Here is a 21,857-nt window from a genome sequence, read left to right on the forward strand (position 1 = left end):
CATGTCAACTGGATGCACTTCCTTAGATTTTATGTGTTTCTTAACTAACAGCATAAGGCCTCCTCCATTCCTACCCTGTCTATCCTTTCTGTACATATTGTGCTCACCAAATTCCAATTCTGCACTGTTTATATCTGTGTGATACCATGTCTCTGATATCCCAACAATATCTACCTTTGATGCCTTAATCAGCACTCCAAATTCATCAAATATATTTACTATACTTCTAGTATTGGTGTACATGCAAGTATACATGCACCTGTTCTTACTCTTAATTACCCTAACACAGCCCATGTATTTACTTGTTCCATGATGACTCCCAGCAGCTCTTGAAATTCCTAGCAACTTGCTCTCTAGACTGCTGCGCATTACAATAGAAACAGTGCAAGAATTGCTTTCGCCTCTGACTGTGGCTACTGTTACTCTTTTATTCTGAATCCCCCCCCAAGCTAGCAGTTTTCTGACTCACCTACCACTGCCTTGATAGCATCAGCAAATATTCTTGCACCCTTTCTATTTAAGTGTATCCCATCCCTGCAGAAGCACTCTCTCCTGTTAGCAAGCACAGACCATGCTGAAAAAAATTCTACCCCATGAACCTTGCACAATCTCTCCAGGGCTGAATTGTTTGGCAAGGCTCTCATCATATACTCCCTTCTATTGTGTTTGGGCAGAATTGCAGACACTTTCAAATTCAACCCAACTTGCAACCTTTTTTCAGCATTGACCTGTATCATGGTGATGCAGATCTCTTACTTAAGGTCATTAGTGGCAACATGTACAACAATATTTTGTGCCCTTAAAAGATGATATCTGCTCTACAGCATCAACTGTTGCACCTGGCAGACCTATCCTGGTTCTGTTCCACGTATGCATTCTGCACAGGAGTGAGCTCTGGTGTTGAGGTAGGCAGCTGAGCCTTGAATTTATTTAAGCTTCCACAACAACAGATTGAAGTTTGTTCCAGCAATCAGCTACCCACTGGCTAAAGGCAAACTTCCATACATCTATTCTGCAACTGTCTTTCCTCAATTTGAATCTATGCTCCCTCAGGTTTGTAATCAGCAAGAGGAAGAATCCCATCAGCATTGAGCCAGCTCAATCCATTCAAGGCCTTATACATAGGGCTTATAATACCAGGATCCCGGTCATTTTTTTCCGATATTCAAATACTTGTATTGATACAAAAATACCGATTTTTTGGTACTAATTTTAAAAAAATAGTTTATAATTTAATCACATAAAGGTTATAATATCACCTTTATGTGATTATGACGTCCTTATCTCTAATAGCAAATGTTCGATAAATCATCGATAGGACACCATGCAACATTGCAACCCGTCCACAATTCTCAGACAACTTCATGTCTGACCGTATCGTAACTCCCAAGTACCGTTCCTCCACTACTGACTTTAGTTCAACTCCACCAATTGTATAAGTTATTTTGGGGTTGCTATTCCCAGGTGTAAGACCTTGCATTTTGCTGAATTAAAGCATATAGCTGCCAATTTTCTGACCATCCCGGAAGTCTATCTAGGTCACTCTGAAGAAGCTCTGCTTGGCGGCAATCATTAACTACTCTACTGATCTTTACATCATCTGCAAGTTTAGACATCACACCCTATATCTCTTCATAGATGTCATTTAAGATAATCAAATACAACAGTGGTCTCAAGAATCCCTGGGGAACCCTGCTTCTTACATTAACCCAATCTTAGGAATAATCATTTATCACAACCCCCTGCCTGGTGCCCTCAAGCCATCGTGCTATTCATCTGAAGATTTTTCCCTATGATTCCAGCCTGCTCCAACTTATAAAGTAACCGCTCATGTGGGACTGAGTCAAAAGTTTGCTGATATCTAAATAAACAATGTTGAAATTATTCTCTAAATCCAGCTCAAGTGTGACCTGTCAAAATGGCTAACTAGATTTGTTAAACATTATTTTCCCTTTACAAAACCATGCTGTATATCCTACAGAATTCCATTTCCATCTAAATGATCCTGAATACCACCCTTGATCATTGCCTCCATGATTTTCCCTACTACTGAAGTTATACTGGTCGGTCAGTAATTTCCCGTTACACTCCTAGAACTGCCTTTATGTTCCAATTTACACCAATTCAATGGAATCTCTCATGAGTCAAGTGATGCTCTCATAACTAGCCTTAATGGTTCAATGCACTCACTTGCCGCCTCCTTTAAGATTATAGGGTGTATGCCATCAACCACAGGAGCCTTACTTGCCTGTGGGCTCGAAAGTTTTCTCATTAAATCAACATGTGAAATTTCAACATCATTAATTACATTTTTTTCAACCTCACTCCCATAATTTTTCATTGATGTGAAGGGTTTTTCTTCTGTAAATATCGATGCAAAGTATCTGTAGAGTTCATCTGCAACATCAATCGGGGTATCTAATACTATCCCACGCAATTACATATGCATCCAATCTGATTTTTCCTTCTCTTTTTTGCATATGTGAAGAATTCTTTAATCTGCACTCTTTTCTCTCTTTATTCCTTATCCCCACTCTTGGCTTTCTCCCAGACTCAGTAAAGATACTATAGTGAAAATTATACTTCGCTGAATAAAACATCTTTCTCCTTCAGAAAATGATGAACATAATTCAACCATGGAAGATGAACAGGGAACAGAACATCAGTGTTCTGCAAATTCTTTCCAAAATAACAAATTGCCTGACTTCAATGAGATTTTAAAAGATGAACTTGTCAGAAATTAATGAAATACTTTTAACTGTTTTTGCTAAAAAAGTTAAAAGCCTAGAAAATATGGACTTGAGATCGTCTACAATTATCTCAGTACAAAAAGTATCAGAATAGAATCCGAAAGGGCGATTTCTGTCACTAATCAAATAATGTATGTGCCAAAATTAAATCCATTTTAAACGATCATACTATTGATTGCTTATGTTTCTTAAGAGCTCACTTTATTCGGACGGGTAGTGTGGATGCTTAAACATAACTAAACTTTACAGTAACAATATGTATTTCTTTGTTTTTAGAATAATTGCATTTTTAATGCTTTTTTCAGAATATTTATTATTGCAATAAATGTTTATTTAAAACTTGAATTCAGGTAATTACAGTACTTGTTTTTTCCTTACTTTATTGTCTTACTTACTGTCATCAAAATTTGTTAAGAAAAACGTTTATTTTTTGGAATACCGGTATTCCAGTTTCATAAATTAAATATACCGAAATACCGGTATTAATATTTTGGCCTGTATTGTAAGCCCTACTACTAATACGCCTCAATCAGATCACCTCACAGGTGCCTAGTCTCCAGAAGCTGCAATTTTCAGAACTTAAGCCTTTTTTCATAAGAGCACCCCTGTGTTCCCTTCACCGTTTTGTTGCTCTTCTCTGTACTCATTCTAGCAACTCTACATCCTTCCTAAAATGAGGCTTCCTGACCTGTATGCAGTACTCAAGGTGTGGCCTGACAATTGCCTTATACAAGGGGATAATCACCTCCATATCCCTGCTTGCAAAATTTCTGTATATCATTGACAAAACCCCATGACCCACTCTGGCAGCCTGCCTGCACTGCTCAGAAAACTTCATATCTGACTGCACAACCACCCCCAGGTCTCTTTCACTCTCCACTACTACCTCAGTGTAAAAGGGATTATGCAGAAGTAGTTGTCCATATCTGGTTTAATTTTTAATTAAGATTTTTATAATTTATCTACTTATATTTTCCATTGTCACCTCTTGCATGATACTGTATGCACCCATACCACCAGATTTCCCTGTTTCCACAACTTATGAAAGGCCATCCTTATAAGTACATTTTTTTACATTGAAGCAGCTGTGAGAGTATGTTTGAATACAATGTGAGACTACTTCAATGGAGAAAAGAGCCATTAGTTTGTACTTGCATTGATTTTTTATATCAGTCTCTGAACTTATTCGAACAAAGATTTTATTATTATTATTATTATTATTAGCTATATGGTATAAGGAAGCCTGAGGCTTATGCTGCACCAGCCAAAAAAATTTCTGAATTACCCTGAGAGTGAGAGAGAGAGAGAGAGAGAAAATCACCAAGAAATAGAAGAATGATGATATCCAGCTCAGGACCTTATTCATCTTTATGTACTGGCTGGTAATTGTTCGATTTTTTTTATTCAGTAAATGTTTATTTTCTTTGTGAAATCTGTTTAAGTTTTCAAAAATAAATTTGCTTTTCCTGAGAAATTTCTGTTTAATATTTTAATGAATAAATTATTATAATTAGTAAATTAGTATTAGTAGTGGCAAAAGATGTAACGAAGCAAGCTAATATCATCAGGTAAAAAAATAAAAAGTACCCTCATCATCTGTTCACCTCTCTAGTAATTTATCCAGCTCTTCCTTGAATTTATTAAAACTGCCCACTTCCATAACAACAGATGGAAGTTTGTTCCAACAACAAATTTCTCTCTGGCTGAAAACAAATTTTTACACATCTATCCTGCACCCATATGTTCCCACATGTGTGCTTTCTGCGCAAGAGTTGGTCCTTGAGGCAGTCGCAAACATTCTCTCAGATATGCCAGAGAAGCTGTGCTTGCTACCTGGGAGTCTAAAATGCTGATGGAACTGATATTCGGGTGACACTCAACTCAAGTGGATCTAGTTTCTGTGGAGTCTGGACAGTCTGTGACAGCCAGATCCTCTGCTTGCACCTTCACAATGGTGCGTCTGTTAATAAAATTGGTTATAACCCCCATGGGCAAGCACACTGTGGGTGACCACCCAGGTGTGAACCAAAGTAAGCAGTGGTCGAGGTGTGGTGCCCAAACCACATGGAGGAATGATGCCCCTCTGTATTACCAGGGAATTCTAGGTAGTAGATGATTCTCATCAACCGGTGCAATAACACCACTTTGCTTATTAGAGGCATGAAGTGATGGAACCCATGTTTAGTCTCCACAGCTAAGTTCTGGTTAACCCTCCCCCCATCAACTCCTCCTCATGCAGTATGATTGATGTCTTTTGAGGTTATGATGAACACCATGGCAAGATCCAAACTTCCTTACATTTCGAGGTTACAGCTCTAAAACAGCGTTCGCAGGCTGGCCGACTGAACCTATTGGTAACTCTCTAGGAGGCTTCTGGATCATCTAGTGTAATGTGATCTTGCTGCTTCTACTCTGCCAGATAGTGACTGGAGGGAGCCCAAGTAGTGTGTATGTGGGGGGGGGGGCATTGTCGAGGCCATGTTATGTCAAGGGTCTGTGTATATTCTTACTATGTGTATGCCATACCCAAATTTCATTACTTCATACAGCATGTGCCCCTCCCCACTTTTTCTTACTATTGAATACACCATGAATTATCTCTCAGATATGCCAGAGAAGCTGTGCTTGCTACCTGGGAGTCTAAAATGCTGATGGAAAAAGTGGGGGGGGGGCATTGTCGAGGCCATGTTATGTCAAGGGTCTGTGTATATTCTTACTGTGTGTATGCCATACCCAAATTTCATTACTTCATACAGCATGTGCCCCTCCCCACTTTTTCTTACTATTGAATACACCATGAATTATCAAACTAATAGAGCAAATTTATCTGTGAAAAGATCTAAACCTCCCAAACACCTCCTAGTTCATTTCACAAATATACATGGTCCTTGTTCTAATCTCAATGATGTCCATTTCCACTTACAGTCTGCCAAACCCTATATACTTTTTCTGACAGAATCTCAGTTATTCAACCACTGCTCATCTCAGTTGCCCAAATTATTCGCTGTATGATTCTTTTCGCCTCAAAAGTGCTACTTGTGCATATGCCCGTTCCGATATTCCTTGTCGAAGACTTGGTAATTTGAAATCTCCTCTTTTCGATCTTCTTTGGCTTAAAATCTCTCTACCTCATTCTGTCAAATTCATCTGTTGTCTCTACCGTTCTCCCAACTCCACTGATCACTTGGAACTCTTCAACTTCCTCTCTTTGCAACTTGACTTTGTCCAGTCCAACTTTCCTAACAGTGAGGTAATTTTCCTTGGTGATTTTAATGTTCACAACTCCAGATGGCTTCCATTTTTCTAGTCACACAGATCCAGCTGGTCAAGATGCTGTGGCTTTTGCAATTACTAATGATCTCTCACAGATTGTTCCTTTTCCTACCAGAATACTGGACAATCCTAACCATACAGCCAATAAGCTTGATCTTTTTCTCACAAACAACCCTTCTAAGCACACAGTCAAGGTGAGTGGTCCTTTAGGTGCCTCAGATCATAACTTGGTGATTGTCTCTTCTCCAATGGAACCTTGATCTCATGGCTGTTCCCAACCTCATGTTGTTTGGCATTACAAGAATGCAAAGTGGGATGACCTCGAGATTTCTTTTCTTCTTTTCCTTGATCGGATTACTGTTTCAAAACTTCTGATGTCAATGTTTGCTCAGATCGTGTCAGTGAAATTATTCTTGTAGGAATGGAATCTTTTATTCCTCATTCCACCTTATAATCTTGTCCTTTATCTAAACCTTGGTTTTCCAATAAATGTGCTAAGATTGTTCAAGAGAAGAATGTTGCACAATGCTTTCGATTATGCATGTCTCGGAGCCATATAGCACAACAGTCAATATTAATGTTTTCATCATTTGCTTTCTTAATTCCTCCTTGAAATTTCTTCTCAATAGTTTCTCTATTACTAAATGCTTCTTTCCCATTGTAATTCTTGTTTTTATTTCTTCCAGGCTTTTCCCAATTTCTATCATTATGCTTCTCAAGTATCTGTACATATCAGCCTGTTCCATTGGCTTGTTTCCAATTCTTCAGTTTCATTTTCTGCCTACACCAGAGCTCACAACAACTGTAAAGCAGCTATTAATCAGTCCAAACTAGATTTTCAACAGGCTAAGAGTAGAAAACTTGCTTCTTGCCCAGGGCCGCCACAAGTCGGTAGACGAGGTAAGTGTCGCCTATGGGCTGCAGTTCAGGAAGGCGCCAAAAAATTTTTTGACATATGCAAGTTGGACCTCTGTTTCACGAACTTCTTTATAGGGAAATTTGATATTTAGCGATTTTTTTTTTTTTTTTTTTTTAAATTCCCCTGGGTAATTGCATTTATAATAGTTTCAGTAGAACGAAGAAAATTTTCATATAACAAAGAGATTATGAGAGACTTTACTGGGAACGCATTGTTTGCACCTATTGAATCAATTGAGGCTATTGAGTCAACTAGTGCTTTTGCTAAGCACGAATTAAGAGCCAAAGGGATTACCATTCTGCAACTTAGTGTTACTCTTAAAACTTATCCAATCGTTTGTTCCACATACCCAGAAGTCACGCTGGTCATCTGATTGGTTTTATACAATCAGCACAGCTTCCGTTGTTTACCAGTATTCAACACGACAGGCAAATAATTCATTTGAAATAAATACAGTACATGAAATTGCAGGCACATTAATTTGCTTATCCCAATCTGTGTTTCATATTTATATTTTGCAGTTATAAAATCTTTTTCTTCAAGTTCTCTGCCCTCAAGCAGGTTCAGGGCTTTATTGATGCCATGCTTCTCTGTCTTGTGCTATACTTTTAATTCCTGCATAATTTCCTCTTACTGTCCAATCCATTATTCCAGTTCTTCTCCCAATGATTGAAGGGTAGATGTGTTCTTCAAACACATCTACCCTTCAATCCCTTTCCTCAGCATGCTTTTTCTTCTCAATACATGTCCTATAAAGTTTTGTCTCCTTAATTCTTTACAAATATGTGCATGTCTCGGAGCCATATGGCACAGTCAGTATTAATGTTTTCATCATTTGATTTCTTAATTCCTCTTTGAAATTTCTTCTCAATAGTTCTTTTCTATTACTAAATGCTTCTTTCCCATTGTAATTCTTGGTTTTATTTCTTCCAGGCTTTTCCCAATTTCTGTCATTATGCTTCTCAAGTATCTGTCGACCTGTTCCAATATTATTACATCTAATGTTGTATTGATTCTTCTTCCTGGCCACTTTGAAATTAACATTACTTTGGTTTTATTGCTGTTAATCTTCATATTTTACTCCTTTATTATGCTGTTCATGATGTCCAAGGAGCTCTGTAATTCTTCATTATTAGCAATCAATATTTAGTCATCTGCAAATCTTATTGTCTTTTTCTTCCCCCTTCCTACTTTTACACCTCCTTTCTACTCTTCTTTGAACTCTTTCATCAGTGCTTCTGCATATAAATCAAATAGTATGGGGAACATGGAGCATCCTTGCCTTACACCCCTACCAATGGGAAATCACGGAATATTTTCAAGAAAATAGAACAGAGGAAGTATTCCAAAAAAATTCTCGATTCGGCTAATAATATGACTACTATCACTAGCATTGCTGTTTCATTTCCAGAAGTAAGCAATGGAAAAGATTGAAAAGACGGCATTTCAATTATGAACATAGAGAGGAATCTATTCAGGATCTGCAACAAAATTTCAAAATTACTTTTTTCTTTCAAATTATGGACACAGCAATTTTCTTGTTAACTAAAATGTTTAGAAATATGAAAGAACATGTTGAAATATTTTAAATATTTTATATTATTTCTTAATTTAAAAAAATGATAATATAACTATTTCTTAAATCTTTGCTAAGATTTACGTAATAAATTAAGTGACATTGATCATAACAAGTCTGATATTGATAGTTTAGCATTATTTGAAGACTTAGAGACCTGCTAACATCCCATTTTCCTTCCAACTCATGTATTAATGATCTTGAAAAAACACCTCCCACCATTCCCAACACACTTCAAATTTATATTAAAGACAATGTTATTCCATTTGAAGTGTTACAATATATATTTTAAATACAATTTTACAGATACTTTTTTAAATGTAGCAGTTGCATTAAAAATTGATGCAAATGAAGGGAACAAAGGGGATGCTCTTACCAAGAATGGCTTAACTTCTGCAAATCGCAGCTTCTGGAGACTAGATTCCAGACTAGACTAGACAAAATGAAATAATTAATAAATTCACATCTTTTAAAGCAAGGAAACATAATTTGTATGATTTTTTTAACATTATAATTTTCCTTGTATTTTATTATTGTGATAGAGTATGATTACTGTGATTTAGAATTTAAAGTTTATTTCCAGAATTTCAGAATGATTTTATTTTTGTTTGTTGTTTCATTATATTATATGTGAGATATGTTGTAATTCTTTTCTTTTTCAATAAATTAATAATAATTATTTATGCCTCATTTTATTTTTTAATCAAAATATTTTGGGGCAGCAATTTGGATTTCGCTTACTGGTGACACATAGGGTCGCAGCAGCCCTGTTCTTTCCCTAATGGTAGTCAAGCATTCTGGTCTCTTGCCAAAGCTATTGGCCGCAACTTTTGCCCATCTCTGCTCCCACCTCTGTCCAAACCAGATGGTTCTGTTGTCACTTCAGCCAAGGATAAAGCTGACCTTCTAGCATCCCATTTTTCTTCCAACTCATGTATTAATGATCTTGGTAAAACACCTCCCACCATTCCCAACACACCCCATTCAATGCCTCCTGTGGTCTTCCGTTAAAAGGATGTCAGAAGCATTTTGACTAATCTCAATGCTAAGAAAGCACTAGGTCTTGATGGTATTTCTCCACTTGTTCTCAAAACCTGCGCTCCTGAACTTACTCCTGTTCTTTGCCGCATTTTTTCAATTTCTTATTCCAAAGTTGTTTTTCCTTCTGCTTGGAAATTTTCTCATATCCAACCAGTTCCTAAAGAGGATGACAAATCCCTACCATTCAATTATCGTCCTATTGCAATTACTTCTACTCTTTCTAAAGTAATGGAGAAATCAATTAACCACCAACTCTTAAACTATCTAGAAACCTTCCGTCTGATCAATGATCGCCAGCATGGATTCCATAAGTGTCGATCCACTGGTGATATTCTGGCTTATGTTACCCATCAATGGACAAATTCAATGGAAAAGTTTGGTGAAACACAAGCAGTTGCTCATGACATCTCAAAGGCTTTCAATTATGTTTGGCATAAAGGTCTTCTAAACAAGCTTCCATCTTATGGTTTGCCAACTGTTTTTTGTAATTAGTTATCCAGTTTTTCTCTCTAACCACTCACTGAAGGTGATGGTAGCTGGCTCTGTCTTCTAATTTCTCCACTAATGTTGGTGTCTCCCAAGGTTCACTTCATTCCCCCACTCATTTCCTCTTGTATATTAATGACCTTCTTCCATTGACTGGAAATCCTATCCATAGTTTTGCCGATGATAGCACATTGCATTCAACTTTCCATTTTGAGAAACCTTGTCCAGCTCAATCAGCTTCAAGTTCTCGAAAATCTGCTGCCAATTCCTTAAATGTCGATCTCTAGGTAATTCTCCAGTGGGGCAAAGACAACTTAGTTGATTTCAATCCTTCTAAAACTCAATCCTGTATTATATCTCGCAAAAAGGATTCTTCTGCTCCTATACTTATCTTTGGTGACACTCTGATTTCTAGGCAAGATGATATATCTGTTTTGGGGATTACCCTGACTTCTAATCTCTCTTGGCACAAGCACATTACAAATATTGCTTCCTCTGCATCTAAAAAACTTGGTTTTCTCTTTTGCTCTAAGTGTTACTTTTCTTTCAAACAGCTGTTCACTCTGTACAAATCACAAATCTACTCTACCATGGAATTTTGTTCCCACATCTGGGACAGTGCCCCAAAAACCTCTCTCAGGCTTCTAGATTCCATTTAGAAGAGGGCAGTTAGGTTAATTAATGACTCATCTCTAACAGAGTCTCTCCACTCTCTGTCTCATAGATGTACTGTTTCTGCTGCATGCCTTTTCTACAGATACTTCCATGACACTGTTCTTCTGAATTGGCTTCTATATTCCCACTCTCTCTTTCAAAACAGTCCAAACACGTGCTGCCACCAGCCAACATCCATTCACTGTCCAATTTCAAACTCACAGAACTAACTTTTCATCTTCCTCGTTTATTCATTCAAATGCCGTTTTCTGGAACAACGTTCTTTCATACTTATTTCCTGAAAAATACAGGCTACAGAAGTTCAAGTCTAATGTCAACAAATATCTTCTTTCGTCTTCTCGACCTCAAAATCATGCATGGTACTAAGTACTATAGGTTCTAATACTTCTCGTGTTTGGGGTTTTCATAAAAAAAAAAAAGAAAAAAAAAGAGTTATAATGCCATAAGCATTTTATTTACTCAATCTGTTTAGGATGTGAAATACTTAAATAAAGTCTCCTCACAGGTGCCTAGTTTCCATACATGCCATTTTCAGAACTGAAGTCTGACTCAGATAATTTAATAGCAAAAGAAGCTATACCTTTCCCACTGGACTCTTCCCTCTGTTCTTAAGTGATTGCCCCCACTTCAGTTGAGTTCATTTTGTGCTGATTGAACAAAGGCCATAGTTTCAGATGTCATCTGTAGTAGGAACTTTTATAGTATTAATATTACATCTGCCTTACATTACTTTTATATTAAATTGATAATTATATTATTCATCTTTTATTGATTGTTTTATGTAGGGTTATTAGGATGGACTTTTATAGTACTAATGATATCATCCTTGGTGATTTCTTGGAGCGCTACTGCTTCAGGTAGGCAACTGAAATATCTTTGTTTATTTTCATTAATTTTATAAATTCTCTCTCTCTTAGTTCAATATGATTTTATCATGACAGCGAGATATCCATATATATAATCAGAAATCCTTGTCTTCCAGTTAGAAAATTTTAATTATTAAATTTCTGTGGACATCGAGTCTTAAAAATATTTAGAAAATCCAGAAAATATTGATACCTCTCAACATAACCATTGTTATTTCAAAAATGAATTCAACCATAGCCCTTCAAATTATTTTATATTTTGATGCACAATTTTACACAATGTGTTGTTTGACTTGCAAAGTACTATAAAGGTTCAACTTTTCATAAGAAATTATAATTTTCACAAAACTTCAAAGATGATCTCGTTCTCTTTCTAGAAGGGAAAATATTGCAGTCTTTTAACATTCGATTCCTGCAACCATTTACTGGCATGGATATATTGCATCCAATTTCTTAGTCAATCAGTAATCGTTAAGAGTGAAATTTTAAGAATAATAAGCCATAATAGCTGCAAAAGATCCAAATTAAAACCCACTGGGTATGCAGATCACTATAATAGTACAAATCAGTTCTTCTGGATAATCAGCTTTCCATTTGCTACTTTCTTCCATGCTACATGATGTAGCTGAGTGGTCAGGAGCAAGAGTGCAGGAAGCATGTGCTCTTTGAGATGGACCAGGGTTCAAGCCTGTGACTGCTAAATACGATTAATGTTTGTATTGATAATGTATTGTAAATTCCACTGACCTGATGGTTGTGCCGGAGTATAAACAAGAACATTTTTGTTAAATCTTTAGCCCAAGCCAGAATTAGTTACCTTTCTACTAAAGCTTGGTTGACATTATCAGTCCACTCTTGGTCTGCCTCTGGGCCTATTACCATTCATTTTTGCTAAAAATTAGCTAATCTCCTTTCTACATGCCCACCCATTTTTAAGTTTGGTTTAATTATCTTTGATTGGGTATTACTTAGCCCAAGAGTTTTTTTTTTATGTCCTTTATTATTTAATTATTTCATTTATTTACCTATCCATTATTTCATTTATTTTCCTTAAAATTCTCATTAATGAAGATTCTAATTTCTGATTTATAAGCATATAGAGCTTTTTCAGCTCTATATGCTTATAAACTGTGTTATATACAGCTAATTTTGTCATTTGGATAACACTGGTTGGTATCAATTTCCTCCCTGAAATAATTTTGACAGATTCTTATAGGAAATATGTTAAAAAAAACTCAGATATGTACTTAAGTTCTCATCACCATTAGTTTTCAAATATAGGTTACTAACCAAAAACCAAGAACTGTCATTAAAGCTTCATTTCCTACATTCCCATTTAGACTTTTTTTCTGAAAATTTTGAAGCAGTCTCCAAAGAACATGATGAAAGGTTTCACCAAGATATTTCTCTAATGGAAAAAAGATACCAGGGAAAATTGAGTCCAAATATGTTGGCAGACTACTGTTGGAATCTTATACAAGAGACACTAATGGATAATGGAGGCTAATGATTATAAAAGGCAAAAAAAAACAACAAAATAAGTGTTTTGTTATCAGATAAACATTTTTGTAAATAGAATAAAGTTAATAGATCCATTGTCCAATATTTGTTACTGTATGTAACATTTTCTTAAAATATATGAAATGTTTGTTTGTTATTTGGTTTTTAGGAGCATTAGCAACTAAGGCCATATTGCTCCGGGAATATGCGGTGGTCATTCCCTGACCTTTCCGCATCCTCCGTATTTGGTGGTGATGGGCTCGAACCCCAGTCTAATCAAGAAGCGTGTGCTACGCACTGCTGCTCCTTCCCGCCTGGCTACGGAGGCGCCCATATATGAAATCTTTTTTACTAGAAACTAGATTTTGACTTTAATTCCTTCTCCCTTAAAATTGGTGGGGTGTTACAGCAATATGGTTGTCATATTTGAATTCAGCAGCATCAGATCTACATGAAGTACCCTGAATTTTAACAGGGAGTGAAATTTTTTTTTTTTTTTTTTTTGCTGACCAGTGTGATCTCTTTTGCTTACCCACCACAACATGGGTGCCTGTACCTGGTGAGGTGGACCTCCTAGTGATGCTTGTGGTTCTATATACTAGCATCACTGGATCCAACATCCACAACCTAGTTGGTTCCAAGCAAAATCTGGTATGTTTGCAGTGCACTGCCACTTAAAAATGGAAATGCAGAAGGGGGGTGCTGGTAGTTGAAGGATCAGGCTCCAACACACCACACTTTTTCTCCTGTTTAGACAGGACAGGAGTTCCTTAGATGGCTATCCCAGGTCTAGCTGGTTAATGGGTATGTCTCATGGCTTAAGGGACAGGATCCAGGCTGGTTGATTGTGTTAGTGTGGTTCTTGGGTAGCTCTGATGTTCCACTCTTGATCACATTTATTGCTTGCTGGGTAGGGAACATCCCTTTGGGTTCTGTGGGAGGTGTGGAGTCTGGGCACTGAACTAAGAAAAACAACTCATGAACCTTGATAACCTAAATTCTACTGGAGGACTCCCTGAATGCAATTCCATAAGAATTTCCTGGCATTGACTTGGATACTATTGCTGTGGCAGAATGTCTCAGAACAGAAGAAATATCAGGACCTACACCTTTCTCACCGATAATTCATTCCATCAGCAAAAATCCATAGAGAAAATGTCACCCTAGAAAGTTGGCAGGTTCCCCTAAGGTTAAATGGTTACTTTCTGGAGAATCCTTCTAGAAACTGAAAAGTGGTATGCACTCAGAACAGCCCCTTCAAGGCGCCGCTGTTGAAGAATTCCTACAATTATTCTTCTAAAACACTAAATTCACCTCATGTTGTGACCTCAGAATGGGATCTTCTTGAACGGGAGAGTTTCCCTCTTTAGGTCTTCTGAAGAGGAAATACCCCAATTCCAACTTTGATCTATTGTGAATTAAAACCATGAGCAGTAGAGTAGCAAGGATGGGAATCAGTCTCCTCTAGAAATCTAATTGTTACTTTCATTTTGCCAATGTCTCCTAATTCCATCACATCTTGTGTATCCTCACTGCCCAGTAAGTCCATATGTACCAAATCTTATAAGCTGGTTAGGCAATTGAGGTACAAAAATACTAACACTACATATGATTTGTCATGCTGTCCTTGCTTGTACCTGATGTGGTGTGAAAGACCACAAAACCAAAAGATTAAGTTCCAAACTTGCTACGTGTCATCTCAAGAAGAAAATGTTGCAAACACATGAGCATGCTACCAGCAGAAGGAAGAAAGAAAAAAAAAAGGCTTAAAGTAGAGGCATACCAAGAAGTAAAGCAAGCAATTAAATCAATAAATAATTATAAACTCATGAGCCAAAACATTATGACCACCTACCAAATAGCACGTTGGGACTCCTTTTGCCGTAATAACCATTTTCACCCAGTACGGCATCAACTTTACAAGAACTGGAAAGTGTCTTCAGATATCCTGAGGACACTGGGATGGACTGGCAAATGCTGCATTCCACCACATTCCATAAATGTTTGATTGGATTGATGTCGGGGGAATTTGGCAGCCCAGGGAGCACATGAAAGTGCTTGGACATGATCCTCGAATCATTCCTGCACAATCCAGGCTTTGGGACACAGACATTATCTTGTAGAAAGAGTCCAGTGGTGCCATCTGGATACACAGTCACCACATAGGGCAAAATTTAGTCCAAACAATGCTGAGATCGGATCTCACTGTGAGGATGTATTCAGTTTGGATGAGGGGGGATCCAGTGACATCCATGAAAACATCCCCCAGACCATGGCACCACTGCCCCTGACCTGTTTTCATCCAACTATGCAGTTTGGTTGCAGCTGTTCACCTGATTACTGTGGAATGCATACCCATCTAGTGGCATGTGGGAGCTGAAATCTTGATTCATCAGACCAGGAAATTCTTTTTCCAGTCATACACTGTCCAGGGATGGTGCACCCATACCCACTGTGGGCAGAGGTGTTGATGACGGTCAGTCACCATGAGCACACAAACAGATTGCCTACTCCATAGGCCTATCTACACCAGCATCTGCTGGATGGTGTGCTCAGAAACAACTCTCTATTCACCCTGGTTGTAGTTTACTATTAATTTAGGGATTGTGATCAGTCTGTTGGCCCAGACAGCAAATGCCAATTGCCACTGTTAACCAGTGGCGGTCTCCCTCCCATCACATTAGGTGGTTGTGTCCCTCTTCAGACCATTCCCCCCACACTTACACTTTAGCAGCCCTCAAACAGCCAACAATTCCTGCAGTTGCTAAGTTGCTGGTCCCCCACCTTCCTAGTTTTGCAAATTATTCCTTGTTTAAACTCCATCAGATCCTTCCCTTTACATGGGTTTTGTACTGATGAATTGACGGGTGTTACCTATTCTACAACTGCCTTTCCTCAGTTTGAATCTATGCCCCCTCAGGTTTGTAATCTGAGCAAGAGGAAGAATCCCAAAAATATATATATGCTACAGTAGTCTATGATGTCACTCCTAGGTGCTGCAGATATGTTCACTCATGGAGATACAGGTTGTCATAATGTTTTGGCTCACGATTGTATGGTGTGAAAGTTACAATGAAGTATTCTGTTGGAACACAGACTTAAATAATATGTCCTACCTAAAGAATCACATATTCATGGCTATTTATTGAGCTCTTTATAACCCGCTGAGAAACCAGTCAACTGACATTCCCGTATCAGTACATCCTAGTGCTCAATTTCTACCAAGAACTAATCGCAACTACTGAAAAAAAGATATTGAAGTTAAAGTGTAAAATGTTTTTAGGGTCAAACCGCACCAGAGGTTTCCCCCATCTCCACGTTCTTTTCATTGTGGGTGAACCAGTTTGCTGGGAAATGCCAGAGATTTAAAAGTATATGGATATTGTATATGTGTAGTGTCATGTACCATTGTTCATCTGGTTGTTTAGCCGCTGGACCCCTACTGAGGCCCAATGTTGTCCCACTTTTGCCCTGTAGAGGCAGACCAGGAAACACCAGTAGACTAAGATTTACTCTGTCAGGTCCTGCCACTTAATTTTCTGAGATTTAGGCGGCTAGGACCTGAAAAAAAAAATAGAGAGAGAGGGGGGGAAATATATACAGGAAACCCTTGATTAATGCGGTTTTGAACAATGCGGTTTTAATTAGTGCGCAAAATTTTTTTGATACTATCCCCTTAATATATGCGTTATCAAATTTGATTAGTGCGCTGTTTTTTTCTTGCGGTGTTTGGCAACTCACAACGGGGCCTAAAGCGGCAAATACGTGACACGCACTCACCAGGGTCTTCTAACTTAAATGAATGGAAATCGACTCCAAAACGCTCGACAGCAGCACCCCATACCACTCTGAAATTGAAATGTGCTCTGGTAACTAATATTCTTTTATTATTAATATTAAACTTCTTTAATATTACGATATTAAAGAAGCAGTTGAGAACATACACAAATCGTGGGAAGAAATGACGAACAGCTGCATGAGAGCAGTCTGGCAGAATCTTTTGCCTGAAATGCGCAAATGATTTTTGCGGTTTCATTAATCCTGTCAACAAAGTTGTTGATGAAATTACTACAATTGGAAAAGACCTCAGCTTTGAGGAAGTAGATTCAGAAAACGTTAGAGAATTATTGGAATCGCATTCAAAAGACTTAAGTAACGACAATCTTCTTGAAATTGAGCATCAACATGCATACGAGGAAGAAGAAAAAATTAAGCAGAAAAAAAGCAATTTGCTCCCAAAGAAATTTCATTCAAAAAATTTGAACTATTTAATACACTTTAAACAGCAAAAGAACTCATACTAGAGATTGATCCAGATGCAGAGAGAGAAGCATGAACGTTCGTCGAGGGTTAGATAAGCAAATTGATTGTTATCGCAAAATCATATAGGAAAGGAAGAAAGCTGCCACTGTTCAATTGAAGTTAGATAAGTTTTTTTGCAAAAAATAAAATTTAAATCATACTATCTTTTTTTAAATTTATTCCTTAATAATTTAAGAACTATGCAGTGCATTATAGGTACGTATTGAGTAAGAAAAAATATGTTTTTACAATTTCATAATTTTCAAGGATTCATTATAATTATTCCCATTGTTTCTTAAGTTTGATTAGTGCGGTTTTAATATGTGCGGTATATTTCAAGGATTCATTAACCGCACTAATCAAGGGTTTCCTGTATATATATATATTTTTTTTTTTTTTTTTTTTGGTAAATTCGATGAGGAATAATGCTAAATTTTTGAAAGGCCGAGTGTATGGGTGAAAAGCGTAATTTGGAGATGATTAAATCAATTCCGGCGTATGTGCAGGTAGAGTGGGTGGGGAGACTGAAGTCTTGGGGGAAAAGACAAAAGTATGGAGTTGAGAGAGGAGGCAAGCCCAAGTCACAGTGGGGTATGCCCATGCCCCACCAAAAGGGAAAGTGGTAACGGTGAGAGGGGGAGGAGAGAGTAAGACCGTCTTTCCCCGAACACCGGGGATAGGGGTATTAAAGATGGAGGCTATGGTGCCCTCTTCAAGTTGCCAAATGGCGTTTGGCAGCTGCGCTGCATTCTCTCTTTTCTTCAGTGTTGAGTCGATTTCAGTCCAGTTGCTCATGGGGTAAGCCCCGTCCTTGTGTTTTTCACTTTCTTGTTTCAGGGTTTTTCTCTGTATTAACTCCATTGGATGGTATTTTATGGTCTTGTACAGTTTAACTGGTGGTGGTCTTTTGTCAGACACAATTTATGGTAATTAGCAGTTTTCTCCTCTCAAAGAGGTCCTGCACATATTGAGAAAGTGCTCTGTATTCCTCTTCAATGAATTGGGATTCCAGTCCTTTCGGAAGGTAGCGTATCTTTGTGATCAGGATGCCTCTGAGATCTTCGTATTCTGGGCAGTCATAGACCAAGTGGTTCCAGTTCTCGACTTCCCCACATGTGCAGTTGGAGTCCTCAAAAAGGCCGAACCCGAGCAGCTTCTCCTTAAAGGGGCCATGACCAGTAAGCAGCGAAGTCAAGTGCCTCCCTGGAAAGTACCAGTCTGGTTGCTTGGGGTATATTTTGCTGAGGTCAGAGAGGAATTTTCGTGTGATTTCTCCTTTTGTTGTATCGGTCCATCATTGTTGCCACTCCTGGAGTAGGTAGGCCTGTAATCAGACTTTTTCTGTTTTTGTTCTACTCGCTGGGTCAATTATGAAATCCTGGAAGGTGGCAGCAACCCCCCCCCCCGGATTGCAGGAAGAACAAGCCAGCTTTTACAGCCTCCAAATCAAGAGGGAGCGCTCCAGCAAGCACTCGCAACGCCAGTGTGCTTACTGTTCTTCATGCTTGTGTAGTTGTTAATAAAATGGTCCTTTGTATCATATCCAGAGTTCTATTGACTGCAAGCATTGTTTTGCTGTACCACACTGCCACAGCATAAGTTATCGCAGGGATGAAGGTTGCCTTATAATACAACATTAGTGTTGTTCTTTTTTAATCCCCAGTCTTTTCTTGTAACCCTTGCCACCAGTGCTGAGTAACGTTTTATCTTCGTCCTTATATATTATAGGTGAGGTTGAAGGAATAAGTTTTTGTCTAGGATAACTCCTAGATATTTCATTTGGTTGGCAAGTTTAATGGTTACACCTTCTATTTTAATTTGGGGTAGATGCCGTATTTGTAGGGTTCCTTTTAGTAGAATAGATGTGGTTTTCGTAGGTGAAATTCTTAACTGATTTCTTGTAGCCCAGTTTTGTATTTTCTGTAGAGCTTGGTTTGCGGTGGTTTCCAGTTGGGCTCTCGAGTCAGCCCCGACCAGTCCCAGGTCCAGGTTCAGGAGCTCATCGAGGACCATGTTCCAAAGGAGTGGCCCCCAAGACAGACCCCTGCCTGCAGGGGTCTTTTGGGGGCCCCTGTGTACAGATCTTGTGACTTTTTGGTAGTTGGCATTTATTTCTACTTTTCTGCAAGATAGGTAGTCCTCCATTACCTTGTATAGGTTGATAGGGACTGCAGCCTCTCTTAGTCTGCCCAGGACACTTGGCCACCATAGTGAGTCGAATGCCCCGGCAAAACCAATTGAAATGACTAGTAGGTATTTTTTTCTGCATTCCTGTGCCTTCTGAAGCAGGTTTCCAAGTGCATCCACTGTGGTGGAACTCGGCTTAAATCCGAACTGATTCCTAGCCACCAGGTTTGCCTTCTCATTGTGGTTTTTGATATGCTTGTGCAGCAGTCTCTCATATAGTTTGCTGACCACTGAGAGCAGTGCGATAGGTCTATATGACTCTGGGCAGTCTAGTTTTTTGTTAGGATTTTTTAAGTATTAACTTGGTGTTTGCCGTTTTCCATGCTGTGGAGAATTTGCCTGTTTCCAAGCATCTGTTGTATAGAGTAAGTAGTAAGTGTGGTGCAAATTCTGCACTTTTCTTCAAGGTCTCAAACATATCCAGTCCTGGGCATTTGCGATTTCTGATCTTGGTGGCAGCCTCGTTCCTCAAGGGTGAAGGGGGATTCGATTGCCAAGATGATATAGTTTCCGTTGTTCTTGCATGGTTAGTATTGCTGGTTCCTTGAAGGTTTTGTCCAGTATGTTGCCCATTGACTGCTCCCAGGTGGTCGTTAGGTTTCCCTGCGGTGTCCTGGTGGTACTAATGACCTCGCCCCTGGGGAGCTTATTGGTTATCACCTTGTAGACTATGCCCCATGGGTCTGTGTTTCCAGAAGTAGACACTAGGCACTCCTAGGAACACTTCTTACTTTTTTTTATGGTGTCTGTGTAACAGTTCCAAACTTCTCTGTAATGTTGTCTCAGGACCTCCACCTCATCTTCTGGCCAGGTTCTGCTAGCTCTCTAGAAGTCTTTTCTTGTTTTTTGCATCTGTCGTCATAGTACAGCAATTTCTGGTATCCACCAGGGTACTGCGCCAGGTTTTGGATTTTTTCTTTTTATCACTTGTTCACTGATGTTCAGTAATAATTTTGTAGTTTCCCTCTCAAGGTCATCCGGGTCACTCTGAGGGTTTCTGTTTTCTGGATTGTGTCTAATTGCCATGGTGAGCAGCTCTCTATACAGTGTCCAGTCTGCATTTGCAAATGCATATCTGTTTTGTGGTTGGTTTTTTGAGTTATTCTTGTTAGTTGTCTTTCAATTGAAAAGGTTATTGCCCGGTGGTCTGAGGTAGTCCATGCTTCCTTCAGCCTCCAGTCAGTCACATGTCCAGACATCAATTGTGGCTTCCCAGAGGGTGCTCGAAAAGGTCGGAAGATGGTGGAGTCAATTTAGTACAGTTAGATGGGATCCAGCAAGGTTGTCTCCTAAGAGTTGTCCATTTCGAGTTCCTCACCTGTCTGGGGTGATGCTGTGCCATGCCGGGGAGTGGCAGTTGACGTCAGCTCCAATGATGTCTCTTTGATTTGGTAGGGTATCCTGTAGGCATCGGAGGTAGTCGATTGCAAAGTCTATATCTTGTCCCAGTCTGCAGTAGAGTGCCACGACATATAGGGATCCTAATGCTGTGCCAAGTTGTGCACAAGCAGCCTATGGAGTACACAGCTGTGTGATTTTAGTTGCGCTGATGTTGGTGTTTCTTACCAGAATGGTAGCCCACGGAGTGTCGTCATCCATGTGGATCACCTTGTAATTGTGTGGGTACCCTGTAACCCACTTTCAATGCGTATACGGTTCCTGGACTATAATGACATCCAAGTTTTCATCTTCAGCTTTGGTCCGTATCTGGTCAACCACTGCTCTGGTGCAGTACCCTGGTGGATACCACTGTGCATTAATTTAGATTATTTTCAACATATTTGTGTTATAATTCTTAATTCTCGTTCCCATAGTTGATCCTGCTTTGGTATAAGGTTCATAGGTATGTAGGGAATTTCGAGTCCCTAAGTGAGTGCTTGTGGTCTAATTTCATAGTCTTGCAGTTAATGCAGGTGGGTTCCTTATCTTTGTGGGGGTCAGACGTTAAAATCGTGGTCCTTTTCAGAGCAGTGGCGACATGTTGGGGTGGTTTGTGCACACGTGTGTGTCATGTGGCCAAACTTGCAACAACGATAGCATTTCGGTATGATTACTTGTTCATGATAGCAGTAGCTTCCTCATTCAATGAAAACCCTTGTTTTGTCTTTCAGGACCTTCCAGGCCTCGGGGGTAAGCTCAACTACCCAATTTTTATTTATTCCATTTCTCGCTTGTATAAAGTATTTGGGTATTACTGTTTCTTGTGGATCCTTTCCCAGGATTTTACTCTGTAAGTTCCTGTGGTACAGCTCAGATGCTAGTTGGTTAGGTGTGACATCCTT

General features: G+C 38.8%; 1 protein-coding gene across 1 annotated transcript in view; it reads left to right on the plus strand.

Annotated features, from left to right (window-relative positions):
- The window catches only part of fab1 (1-phosphatidylinositol 3-phosphate 5-kinase fab1), an 809,612-nt gene that overhangs the window by 382,383 nt on the left and 405,372 nt on the right, over nt 1-21,857 (plus strand). Inside the window, exon 21 of the mRNA XM_090380831.1 lies at nt 11,506-11,577. Within this exon, the coding sequence (XP_090236957.1) occupies nt 11,506-11,577 (72 nt within the window). The remainder of the gene's footprint in view (nt 1-11,505; nt 11,578-21,857) is intronic.

The sequence above is a fragment of the Mastigoproctus giganteus genome, chromosome 9 (genome assembly GCF_048544385.1).
Source record: "Mastigoproctus giganteus isolate SK-2022 chromosome 9, ASM4854438v1, whole genome shotgun sequence".
Taxonomy (NCBI): Eukaryota; Metazoa; Arthropoda; class Arachnida; order Uropygi; family Thelyphonidae; genus Mastigoproctus; species Mastigoproctus giganteus.